Source organism: Zootoca vivipara, chromosome 3 (genome assembly GCF_963506605.1).
Source record: "Zootoca vivipara chromosome 3, rZooViv1.1, whole genome shotgun sequence".
Taxonomy (NCBI): Eukaryota; Metazoa; Chordata; class Lepidosauria; order Squamata; family Lacertidae; genus Zootoca; species Zootoca vivipara.
Genome location: NC_083278.1, coordinates 11,003,811 through 11,017,425, shown reverse-complemented (window position 1 = coordinate 11,017,425; position 13,615 = coordinate 11,003,811). Strand labels below are relative to the sequence as shown.

Below are 13,615 nucleotides of genomic sequence, written 5' to 3'. Positions count from 1 at the left end.
GATATGTAAAATGAACCACAGAAAGAGAAGGGAAGTAATTGATTTCTTAAGTATGTAAAAGGTTTATCTGAAATTGTAAAACAGAAAATTTAATTTAAAAAATATTAAAAAATAAAAAGGTTGGTCACCTGAACTATGAGATCTGCACATAATAACTAAAGAGCCAGCATGATTCAACAGATATAGAGTATTGGACTTAGAATTTGGGAGATGTGAGTTTGCAATCTACTTTCTCATGTCCTCACTGTATTGACCCTGTGTAAACCATGGCTGGCTCCCAGTTTTCCCTCTGCAGAATGGGTATAAGAGTGCAGAATAGGGCAGGGCAAAATTGCAAGCATTTCTGTAGGAAGAAGGCCTCAGGTTTCATGCCCTGTGCCCAAGACGGTGCCATCCACCACAAGGCAGCCTCAGCTACCCATGGGCATAGCTGCAAATCCTGTGTACCCCTTTGCCTTCCTTCCTTAAGGGAGTAGCAGGGATTGCTGCTCTCTGACCACATGCATAACCATCTTCCTAATGCTCTTCTTTCACCCCCTGCATCCGCCAATCGAAACCTCTATTCCCCTCCTTGTTTTCACAGCTGGCTACTCGCATTTTGGAGGCGCACCAAAATATCGCCCACATGTCTCTGGTGGAAGCCAAGTTGAGGTTTGTCCAGGCGTGGCAGTCGCTCCCCGAGTTTGGCTTATCGTACTACATTGTGAGGCAAGTGCAAAGTTACGCTGCCCTGACCTTTTAATGGCGGGTGGCTCTCTGAGCTCTTACATTTTCTTCCTTCGTTTTGACTGAATGCCAAGTGAGTTGGCAATTAGATCAAGCAGAGGTGACTTTTAACAGAAGCTGTGGCAGTTGCAACATGATTTCTGGTGACCCGACAATGTTCTTCAAGGTGCATCGATTTCCCCCCCCCAGGTGGAATTAGATAAAATACAGCAGGGTGGGTGAACCAGGTCATGAGCTGTGGGCCACTTTGACAGTCATCTGACGTCACATGACCCAACTGCAAAGGGAAGCATTAAGAGCGCAGTCCTAATATTATCCTGCTGCTTACATACATAAATGAATATTTATGTTGGCCCACGTTGCTAGAGCTCTTCACTGGAATGCCTTTGGGTCTCAGCTGTAAGGTTGCGGAGAAGATGTGAACTTTACACTTTTGTATTTTTAAATGAAGCCGGTAATCCTTTGTGCACATAGATGGGAGGAAAACCGCAGGCAGCATTTAGCATTTAGTTGATCGGGCTTAAGTAAACTGGTGCTCATCTTCCAGCGTTCTGACCAACATTGGGGATGACTGACAAGTACGTGTTAAAGAAAAGAAATTACAGTAAAGTTACATCGCATGGGGGTTATGTTCCTTTCTTGTACCCGGCCCTTGGCTGGCAAGTGAGTGAATTCGCAGGGGGGGGGCAGAGGAGGAGGAGAGACAGAAGAGGGGGCAGCCAGAGAGAAAGAGAAAGGCAGAAGAAAAAGGCTGGAATGGGGTGCAGCCAAGCAGCTGTTGAATTCATGCAAGTGAAAAAACTGAGCCGCTGGGAAATTGTTTAGGTGTCTCCCACTTGCAATTAAGAGGTTGCTGTTTCACACTGACCTGGCTGTCGCATATTTTCTCCCGCTCCATCATCGGTGTCCCTTAGCTGACTCCCATCATAGAATTCCTGACTATGGGTCTGGAATTCTGGCGTTTGCTTTGGTTCAGTCCCTAGGCCAATGCTCCAAAACGAGTTAGCAGGTAACTGAGGGTGAGCCCTGTTTGGGTGGAGAGCAGCACCAACATTTTTCAAATTCAGAGCGCATGAGATGAGGTGACCTGGCCGGAGGCCCAGTTCTCTTTCTGTTGTCATGTGCTCTTAACCAGGAAAAAAATTCCTGCACCATAATGAGCAGTTATTGCTCAACCACAAACACCCACGACGCTAAATTTGTTTCCTTTACCGCCCTGTCCTTTTGAAAAACTGTTGCTGGTGTGTGAGGGAGCTTCAGGTCTTTCAATACTGTGCGCTCCCCCTCTTGAGTCCTGTGTACACATCTTTTCTGGCTTTGACGTTTAACTGTCAAATGCAAGTGCAGATTTCAACCACAACAGGCTGTCTTCCCTGCAAAAAAAAAAAAGGCTACATTTTCCAGTCATTACAAGGCCGTTACATTTTGCCCTGCTACTACTAAATCAGGGTTTGGGCCAAAATATTTTTTATTCACAATAAGATTTTAAAAAAAAAAACACTAGGAAAAAAGCCTTCAGAAAGCTTAAACGATACTATTTTCATAACATAGTTTACCATTGCATTTCTGTGCTTGGCCAGTAGAGGGAAGTGGAATCCCATCATAAACATTGATATTCTCATTTCATCCCTCTTTACATTAGTTACTGACTTGTAGGCTTGAGGGGAGATGATGATGATGATAATAATAATAATAATAATAATAATAATAATAATAATAATAATAATAATACCACCCTAGATAGGCCCCCTTTCCCAGTGGAAATCCTGGTCCACAGTCTTCACAGAAACTCCAAAAGGGACTGTGATTTTTCTCCCTCTATTGCAAACTGCTTTTCAAGAGACTTGCCGAATTAATTGACTGGGTTTTCCCCCTCCTTAGATTTAAAGGAAGCAAGAAGGATGACCTCTTGGGCGTTTCTTACAACAGGCTGATAAGGATAGATACAGCCACCGGGGACCCAATTACGACATGGAGATTCTCAAATATGAAACAGTGGAAGGTGAACTGGGAGATACGGCAGGTAAAGACAAAGGTTTCCTGGAGCAAACTTGCCTCTCACACTGCGATTTAACCTTTTACACAAATAAAGCTGGCAAACAGCCCTTTTGTGATGTACTTGAAATTGCAGAATAATATACCTGCTGTATGTAAAGGTAAAGGGACCCCTGACCATTAGGTCCAGTCGTGACCAACTCTGGGGTTGCGGCACTCATCTCATGTTATTGGCCAAGGGAGTCAGCGTACAACTTCCGGGTCATGTGGCCAGCATGACAAAGCCACTTCTGGCGAACCAGAGCAGCACACGGAAACGCCATTTACCTTCCCGCTGTGGCGGTCCCTATTTATCTACTTGCACTTTGGTGTGCTTTCGAACTGCTAGGTTGGCAGGAGCTGGGACTGAGCAACGGGAGCTCACCCCGTCGCAGGGATTCGAACCGCTGACTTTCTGATCGGCAAGCCCTAGGCTCTGTGGTTTAACCCACAGTGCCACCCACGTCCCTTACATAGAAACCCTTATATGAATGCAGGGAGGAGGACCTGTATTGGACTACAACTCCTATAATCCCTTATTGTTGACCATGTCAGCGGGGGCTGATGGGTATTGTAGTCCAATAGCATCGGGGGGGCAGGTTCCCTATCTCTGCATTATTGTGTTTCCTAATATGCATCACATCCCCATTCACAGTATTGTACTTTATTATATTGGGTGGCTTTTCATCACATTGGGCTGTTTTATTCACTATGATTTTTATTTAGGGCTTGGACTTCACAATCTCCACCATGATATAAAATATCGCTGTGGAGTTTCTTTAACTGTCATTTGAAGGAAAACTGGGAGTGTGGGAGACATAAATGCGATGAATGCGAGGGGATAGAGCATGGCGTAAACTCAGCTGGGAGTCACAAAAGATAATCTCTGAAATATGTTCATAGTTTCAGGGCAAAGAAGCAAAAATGCTTCGCAGAATGCACAATTCCCTTACCGAATTTGCTGCTGCGAGAAGCATTGATAGACACGAGCTGTCAAGGGGACTGAGGCAAATTCACAAGGAAAAAGTCTTATCCCAGTCTTTTAGCAGTTAAACAGAACCTCCAAGTGCAGGGGCAGTCTAGCCTCCTAATACCAGTGACTTCTGGGAAAGGTTGGGCCTTTGGGCCCTGCCTACAGGCTGTGTGGAGGCATTGGATAAAAGGTGCATGGTTAAATGGGCCATTGGTCTGATCCAAACAAGCTCTTCTGATGCTCTAATGCAGGCATCCCCAAACTGCGGCCCTCCAGATGTTTTGGCCTACAACTCCCATGATCCTTAGCTAACAGGACCAGTGGTCAGGGATGATGGGAATTGTAGTCCAAAACATCTGGAGGGCCGAAGTTTGGGTGTGCTGGAACTAGGCCTGGGTGATATATCAATACACCATCCAGGAGCGGGTTGAGGGCGGTATATCGCAGGCAGGGCTTGTGTGCACCTTACCTTCCTCTCTGGCTGTCTCCCTCCTCCCTCTATTCTTGGCAGTTTAATTGTGCTTTATATATATATATATATATATATATATATATATATATATATATATATATCTTTGCATTTCCCCTTCAGGTTGCAATTGAGTTGGACCAGAACGTGTCTATTGCTTTCGCTTGCCTGAGCGCAGACTGCAAGGTGGTGCACGAATACATTGGAGGTTACATCTTCCTGTCCACCCGTTCCAAAGACCAGAACGAAACACTGGACGAGGACTTGTTCCACAAGTTAACTGGAGGGTGGGAATGAGGAGAAGCAAGAAGCCTATCGACAACTCCAAAATGCGAGTGCCTCCGCTAGATTCGCCTTGGTTTTGAACATGAAAAGTTTAAACGGGTGCAGCTCAGTCACCTTTTGGAAAAGAAACATAAGCTTACCTCAAGGGTTTATCTAAGTTGGATGTAATTACTTGGCGCAGGGGTGGCTAACCCTATTCGACTCCCATTATTTCTGACCACTGGATGTGCTGGCAGGGCCAATGGGAGTTGTAGTCCATATAATCAGGAGACCCTCACGCTCCCCATCCTTGCTTTGGAGCCTACTGTGCAACAACAAACCCAGAGTCCACTGTATTGCAACCAAGTACCTGCGGCAGAGATGCGGAGCCTGCAATCTTCCAGGTGATACTGCAATCCAAGCCGCATCAGCCCCAGCCAGCATGGACCGGGATGATGGGAGTTGTAGTCCAAGAGTTATCTATCCCTCATCTACAGTGTGTGTAGAGCACACGGTTTTGGCTCATCCGTAATCTTCATTGGCGTGTGACGCAGGGGAGCCTGTGAAATCCAGTCAAGGCTCCGATGCGGCAAATACTTTAGAGGACCAATCCAGTTTCCTTCTGTGCCTCCCATTCCTCACCTCCGCCCACTCCTGAACCCCTTAGGCATGGTTGTTGGCATCCATCCATCTCAAGACACAATGGAGTGCTCCTCTGGGGGAGAAGTCAATCCGTTGGAGAATCACAGCACCTGCTGTGGCTGCAGAGACCGGTAACTTGTAACGGCTGCCTCCTGTGTTGTTTTTGCTGTATCAGCAGCACGAAATTGACTTCTCTGGGGCGCAAGCCTGGGCAGTGGGTATGGAGGACCTGGGCTGTGGGCTGCCCAGATAACAAGACTCGGCCCAATGGCCTCGCTGATGTGGTCCAAAGGAAAGCAGAGCGATACGTTTGGCACCAGTTTGGCTGCAGGAGTTGCCAGAAGGAGGCATACAAGACGGCATTCAACTGTCTTAGGGACTCCGCTCCAGATTTGTGCTTAGCCTGATCTTTTCCTAAAGTTGTCCCACAATGCATCAGGTATGGATTTTTCCTCGGGGTTTACTCCCGAAGACTACAAACTGTCAGACACACACAAGCCTGGCATACTGTGAAAAGCATTTATTTGAATTGATTAATTCTGATGACTTTTCCTTACTTCTTAAATAAGTCAAGAAAACGAAGTGCCACCAAAAGATTTAATGTTGTTTTTAGGGTGTTGTTGCACCTGGACATTTTTGTTGTTGTTGTTCTCATGGAAAGGATTTTATCAACGTCCTCCCAGTTTTTGTTGCAATTGCTCATATTTTCATAAGCCATTAGTACCTGCTTTTTGTACAGTGCTTTTTGCATTTTGTAAAGCTTTGCAACTAGCGCCCTGCTGTAGGGAAACTACAGTTTTAATTTCGCGCCATCTTCTGAAGTAATTTAACTTCCAGCTTGCTTTTAACGTTTAGTCATTTTCATATTTTATATAAAAACTGTTGGCATGTAGTAATGAACCTACTGAAACCATAATTTTTTAAGCTGTGTAATAGTTTTTAAAATAAATACATACATTCTTGCAAAACAATAGTATCCCAGTGATACTTCCAGGACTTCCATGAAAGCATCTTCTTCTGTACTTATTCTATTCTGCCTTCTTCTTTTTTTAAAAAAAACAATACTTTGAGATGGATTCTTGTCCTGGTGCTTTCTTCTGTTCATAATTCTTTGGATCCAATCCAGTGCCAAGAGTGCTAGGTAAAAGGTAAAGGACACCTGGACGGTTAAGTCCAGTCAAAGGCGACTATGGGGTCATCTTGCTTGCAGGCCGAGGGAGCCGGCGTTTGCCCACAGACAGCTTTCTGGGTCATGTGGCCAGCACTTCTAAACCGCTTCTGGTGCAACAGAACACAGTGACGGAAACCAGAGAGCACAGAAATGCTGTTTACCTTCCCGCCACAGTGGTACCTATTTATCTACTTGCACTGGCGTGCTTTCGAACTGCTAGATTAGCAGGAGCTGGGATAGCGTAGTAATGGGCGTGCCGCCCTGGGTGGCAGGCTGGGCGGGGGGCAGCAGGCTGGATGGGGGTGACCACCTCCGACAGCCGCCACTGCGAGCGCCCCTCGCCGCCCACATGGAGGCGAGGCCGGGGTGCGCTGCGGAAAGAGCTCCGGTGGCTTCTGAGCCCGGCTCCTCCATGGTGCCTCCTCCCTGCCCCTCCGCTGGCAGCACAGCCCTTGCCCGCCTCCACGATGGCCCTGAAGAAAGCCAGTCGGCGAGCGAGCAGGACCAGCCCCAGTGGAGCCAGCGCAAACTGACTGTGAGGAGAACCGCCTTGAGCGTGGTAAGGACAGGCGGAGGGAGGCCAGAGGGAGAGGCCTGTCGGACACCGCCCGCTGTGCCTGCTGTGGTGCCGTGACGTATCCCTCCTGTGCATGCATGCATCGTGTGTCATGATGCATGCGTGCAACGGACACCCCACCCCCCGGCGGGGTGCCTTCAGGTTTGCCACCCTGGGCGGCCAGGCAGCTAGCTACGCTGCTGGCAATGGGAGCTCACCCCGTCGCGGGGATTCAAACCGCCGACCTTCTGATCGGCAAGCCCAAGAGGCTCAGTGGTTTAGACCACAGCATCACCCGCGTCCTGCCAAGGGTGCTACACTGCACGCTTTAACATACCGTCTGCTTTCCAGAGGGCACATTCTAGTGTGCTTTTCATGGCGGTGGTTTCCTTCAGTTCAAATTTGGGGGGTGGGGGGCGGATTGAAGCACCATCTCATGTAACGTTTCCTGCTACATTAACTATATTCTATGGAGTTAATGCCAGACTAATGAAAGCATAACAGATCTTTTGGTCCTCTGTAGAAATCGCCTTGATTTTTGGTGTCAGAATGTGGGGCAGAGAAGAAAACAGTATGTTCTTTCTCTTTGAGGTATATTTTATTTTCCTTCGTTACAATCAGTTGTATGCAGGGGTCTGATTCAGCCTGAATTGAATATGTCATGCTATTTTTATGGAGTGCAAAAAATAATAATAATAATAATCCTCAGCCTTCGCTGAATATTTCAGTTCTTATCATTCTCTATTTGCTAGAGGAGGAGCTCATCTCTGGAGCCTGGTACCATCTCCTCTTGGGACTGCTCTGGTCTGTTTATCTTCCAGTGTCAATAAGGAATTCAGCTTTCAGTCTTCACATTCCAGCCTGGATGATTTGGAGCCAGCGTTGATTCATCCTTTTAGAGGTGGAGAGGAGAAGGAGGAGGACTTGCGCTGGTTGTAGCTTTCAAGGTGCTGTTATAATATACACAGTGCAACATGATTCTATCCTGCTTCTGAAGCAAACACACATCTGTGTAGTCTACTGGCTGTGTGTTAGGAGATCTGGGTTTTTAAATCTCTTTGAGCGAATCAATTTCGCCCATTTTTATCCAGTAGTTAATGGGAGAATGATTCCAAGAAAGTGATCCTGTGTACATTTAGGGAATAATCGCTCTCATTCAGTGAGGTAGCTTGCATGCTAAAATGGATGAGAGAATGCTCATCATATGCTCAGTGCTTCACAGCCTGAGAACCTGGACCTGTTTTGCACTTCCCAGCAGTGGTAACTAGGGCACCAAGTGGCCAATATGACTTCAGCAACTTGTTAAGGGGTTTCAAGAGTAGCTGTGTGGTGGGATCAAAGAATGAGAGCACTTCTTAAAGGCACTTTAGATGATGAAACCACTAGCTTATAGTGCAGCAGATGTTTTACAATGACTTTTAAAAAATAAATGATAATGGGTTGTATCTAATGTAGCGCTTTGTGAATGTTTGGTTAGTGTGAAGATTTCTGCGCTTATGCAGTGAAATGTTCTCCCACTCTGTGCCCCCTAAATCTGTTCCCCTAACCTTTCTCAGGAGCAGATGTGGGACGGGACCAGGACACAGGCAGGAGGGAGCAAAATCCCATTGCCTAAGCAGAAATGCTTGCGCAAATTGGGACATATTAAGTGAATTAATATGGACCATAAAGAAGGCTGATCGCCAAAGAATTGATGCTTTTGAATTATGGTGCTGGAGGAGACTCTTGAGAGTCCCATGGACTGCAAGAAGATCAAACCTATCCATTCTTAAGGAAATCAGCCCTGAGTGCTCACTGGAAGGACAGATCATGAAGCTGAGGCTCCAATACTTTGGCCACCTCATGAGAAGAGAAAAGACCCTGATGTTGGGAAAGATTGAGGGCACTAGGAGAAGGGGGCGACAGAGGACGAGATGGTTGGACAGTGTTCTTGAAGCTACGAACATGAGTTTGACCAAACTGCGGGAGGCAGTGGAAGACAGGAGTGCCTGGCGTGCTATGATCCATGGGGTCACGAAGAGTCGGACACGACTAAACGACTAAACAACAACAACAAGTGAATTATCTATTGTACCTATTGAACCTTCTCCAGAAATCAAGAGATCACTTTATGTAACTTTCAATCTAACTTTGTTATAAGATTTGTTCTCTAAATTCTGGATCAAAATTTGAAATGTCACAGGTATCAGGGTCACCCCAAACACAGGTGATTTATTGCTGACTTCCGCCTTCCATTTTTCTTCTTTAATATCTTGGCAGTTTATGTTATTTCCTGAGGAATGAAACGATAAGCTTGAGATGGGCATGCACACTCTCGCTTGCTTTTTCTTTCAGGTTGTTTTTCCTGCTTTTAACCTGTGAAATCAGGAATGTGTTTCACTTACAGAAGTGGTGCTGTTAAGATCATGAGATATGAGGCAGATGTCCCTAGTTCAAATCCCAGTTTAGCCATTAACGCTTTAGATAGCCCTAGGTAAACTCTGAGCTCTCAGCTTCCGCTCTCCGTATGCATTAGCGGGATAATAAAACCAGTCAACCTCGTCAAAGCGACATCTAAGGAACTAACAGTATTTGTGCTCGCAGACACTGGAAAACGGCAAGAGCTTTCTGTATTGACTTCCTAATACCACAAACTGCTGGCAAATAGCCATGGCAGGAAAAAAAATGACGTACCAATGTAAATTAGCTAAAGGCAAAACTAAAAGAACTAATTTTTATAGCGTGTGGTGTGGTTTTATCTCGTATACAAATCAGGGACACGTATAAAAGGCTTTCCACAGATTGTGGGAAAGAGCCTAAAGTAGAAATTGTAATATTACGAAGAAGTAGAACAAAATCTCCAAGTTGCCAGTACATATTGGATACCTAGATACCTACAGAGGAGAAATATGTTAAATGCATCTTCACCTTCTGTTAGTATTTATATGGTGTAACTTTTTGATTTTTGTTGTTTGTTTGTTTTATTTTGGAAATGAAATAATACTTGTTTATTTTAAGATGACTGGATTGTCATAAGGACCTCTGAGTAGTGCTGAAACTTGAGCGCTTAGGATATGTGTTTTATAAATACAGTGGTACCTCGGGTTAAGAACTTAATTTGTTCTGGAGGTCCGTTCTTAACCTGAAATTGTTCTTAACCTGAAATGCCACTTTAGCTAATGGGGCCTCTCGCTGCCGCCGCTGCGCAATTTCTGTTCTCATCCTGAAGCAAAGTTCTTAACCCTAGGTACTATTTCTGGGTTAACAGAGTCTGTAACCTGAGGTAAAGGTAAAGTAAAGGGACCCCTGACCATTAGGTCCAGTCGTGACCGACTCTGGGGTTGCGCGCTCATCTCGCATTATTGGCCAAGGGAGCCGGCATATAGCTTCCAGGTCATGTGGCCAGCATGACAAAGCCACTTCTGGCAAACCAGAGCAGCACACAGAAACACCGTTTACCTTCCCGCTATAGCGGTTCCTATTTATCTACTTGCATTTTGATGTGCTTTCGAACTGCTAGGTTGGCAGGAGCCGGGACCAAGCAACGGGAGCTCACCCCGTCACAGGGATTCGAACCGCCGACCTTCTGATCAGCAAGCCCTAGGCTCAGTGGTTTAGCCCACAGCACCACCTGGGTCCCTTTTATAACCTGAGGTACCACTGTATAAATAAATATATATTAAATCAGACAGTTGGGCATTCTGAAGCATCTAACTGTATTGACCTAATGTCTTCTGTCGTGTCTGACAGGTTGACCAAATGTGTCCGTAATCTGAGGTATGCCTCTTTTTGCCCTACTTCTGCCTGGGCTTTGTTTTTCCAGAATTGTTGCTGCGGGAGAAATTACCTTTCAGTATTCACCAGAGTTGAACAGCATTGGGCAATACCCGATGATGCTCCTTCGCTTGAAAGGGGTTTTCTAAAAGTACACGCTGATCTGTTTGTAACAAAGGAGGCAGAACCCAAAAGGGCTCCAGACAGTCCCATTAAGAAATCTGTCTTACGTTTCTGTGAAGCCTGGTAGATCTCAAGCCTCCCTTGATGCTAAGTGACAAGTGCTAAGATAAGCCCAGCATGCATTCTCGAGGCCCTTTGAAAAGCATCCCTTTAATTGCTATGGTATGGTAGTTGTATGGTGTGCATGGTTTTCCTTGGACAATGATGCCTGCTGTTTTTCACTCACTCACCTTAAACTGAGCAGCAAACTGCTAATTTGCACAACAATAATTAAGCATTGACACTGGCTTGTTCTTTCTTCATTTAAAGAAAAGTGACTCGGGGAGGGTGGCTAATTGTGATTTTGTAGTCTATGTTTCACTCTGTCAAAACTAACCTATTTAATAGCTATATGAAACCGCTGGGAGCTGCCTCCCAGGGATTTGGAGTGTGATGCCATTGTTTATTATTATTATTATTGTTGTTGTTGTTGTTGTTGTTGGATTTTCCTAGAACAGCAAGGGTACATACAACATCTTTGTTCTCAGTTCATAGAGTCCTTTCTATAGGCTGCTATAGACATTGTGAGGTTGGGGGGCATTGAACTGGGGAGAGAGGTGGGGAAGAAAGGGGGTAATGGTTTTCCATTATTTTGCTTAGTGTAGGCATAGGTTCTTTATTTGTCTGTCTGTCTGTTTTGGCGGACCAAGCATGGTTGGTTGCAATGAGTTTTGTTTGTATGCGAGAGAGGGTGGAGGGTGGTTGGGTCAAGTTTGCCGCATCAATTGGTATGCTGTTGGGGGGTTTATGTTGCTGCCTTGCTGGGCTATATATGTAAAAAAAGGGGGGGAGCCATACCAGTGTTAAGGCACCTTCTTTTGTTTGTCCCTGTACTAGTTTCAATTTGTTGCTTAACTTTTCTAGTAGGGCCGTTTCCCATACAGTTTGGTAGCAGTGGCAGGTCCCTCCGGTGTTTAATTATGGTGCTCCTCACTGCTGAGAGTAGGTGTCTTATGAGTTCTTTGTAAGGCGAGTGTGCGTTGTTGTCTTGGCAGATGTTTACTAGGGCTAGTTCTGGAGCTGCTTCTTGTACCCGTTTCATTATTTGGCAGGTTTCTTGTAGAACAGACGTCCAAAAGGGTTGGGTTTGGGGGCATTTATGCTGCTAACAATCCGCTCTACAATAGAGCCTACAAAGCGATGGAGTTCCATTGTTGCCGAGCCAATGAAAAGGCTCTGTTAAGGGTGCCCACCAACTTAATCATCTTCACATGTGGACACCTAAATAAGTCTTCCAACACTGATTTCACTAAATGGGCAGGTTGGCATGAGTACAAGTATCCCAATCTGCTCAGGGCTTTTAATGTTACAGCTTTCAATGTTGGATCCACATTTCTTCACAACTTCACGTCTTAACAGTAAGATGTAGTTTAGGAGACCACTCCAGAGCAGGGCCCTTGGGATGACTGACACTCATAGGACCCTACTACGGTAGCGTTAGTTACTCAGTTGCTAAGCTAGGGTAAGCCTGTGTGTAGGGCTACCACACATGTAGGACACATGTGACAGGTACTATGTTGGATTTGTTGTATTACGCTGTCATGGAAACAAGCAGCCTGAGGATGGGGGATGCAGATCACCCTTATGATCAGATCATGACCTCACAAAGGGTGTGCATTTTCATGACATAGTCTCTGGTGGGAGGCAGAAGAGAGATGAGATGCACAGGCCAAAGGGTGGCCCAGACTTGGAGATTAAAAATTCCAGTGGGTTTACAGAATGCTCTGGGAGATTTTGCTTATGCCTATAGAGGCTGTGCCAATACTGGGCCAGTGTCTGGAGGCATTGATGAGCTGGATAAGGTTTTTAAAAAATGAAGCTGAATCCTGATAAGAGCATGGTGCTGTTGATAGGAGGGTCTGGGAATTAGGGAGACAGTCTGTTCTGGAGGCATTGCACTCCCCGTGCAGGAGCACATACGTAGCTAACAGGACGTACCCCGATTCTGTGCGGTGACTGGCGACCCAAGTGGCTTCAGTGAAGAGGAGTGTTTATCCCCAACTCTGGTTGGTTCCCCAGCTACAGCCATCTGTGGACTGGGAGAGCCTGGAAACCGTGATCTACACTCTCAGCTGGACTACTGTAATGGCTGCCACATGGGGCTGCCCTCCAAGATAGTCCGGAGGCTGCAGCTAGCATAGAATGCCACTGCCAGGTTGCTACGTGGGATATCAAATAGGTAAAAAGATAAAGGACCCCTGGACGGTTAAGTCCAGTCAAAGGTGACTATGGGGTTGCATTCAGGCCGAGGGAGCCAGTGTTTGTCCACAGACAGCTTTCTGGGTCATGTGGCCAGCATGACTAAACAGCTTCTGGCGCAATAGAGCACCGTGGTGGAAACCAGAGCGCACTGAAACGCCATTTACCTTCCCGCCGCAGCGGTACCCATTTATCTACTTGCACTGGCATGCTTTTGAACTGCTAGATTGGCAGGAGCTGGGACAGAACAATGGGAGCTCGACACCGTCGCGTGGATTCAAACCACTGACCTTCTGATCGGCAAGCCCAAGAGGCTCAGTGGTTCAGACCACAGCACTACCCACGTCTCTATTGATAGCAAATAGAGATCCCATTACACTGTTTCTTAGAGCTCAGAGAACTGGCTGCCTAGGCTCAATTCAAAGTCATATATAACCTGCAGTTTTCAAGGACTATTGAAGACATTAAAGCATGGGCCAGAGAGGCCCTGTTCTTGGTACCATCAGTGGAGAATCCTGTAGGACAATGGCACAAGGAAGGACCTTCTCAGTGGCTGCCCCCAGACTATGGAATTCGCTCCGAACCGAAATTGAGTTCCCCCCCTCC

At 46.1% G+C, this 13,615-nt stretch overlaps 1 protein-coding gene across 3 annotated transcripts in view; it reads left to right on the top strand.

Moving 5' to 3' along the window:
• FERMT1 (FERM domain containing kindlin 1) overlaps window positions 1–6,155 on the top strand; it is a 32,264-nt gene extending 26,109 nt beyond the window's left edge. For all 3 annotated transcript variants that reach the window (XM_035110120.2, XM_060272406.1, XM_035110121.2), the window contains 3 exons: window positions 584–708; window positions 2,608–2,749; window positions 4,326–6,155. In XM_035110120.2, the coding sequence (XP_034966011.2) occupies window positions 584–708; window positions 2,608–2,749; window positions 4,326–4,499 (441 nt within the window). In that variant the 3' untranslated portion in view covers window positions 4,500–6,155. The remainder of the gene's footprint in view (window positions 1–583; window positions 709–2,607; window positions 2,750–4,325) is intronic.
• Window positions 6,156–13,615: the final 7,460 nt, after the last annotated feature.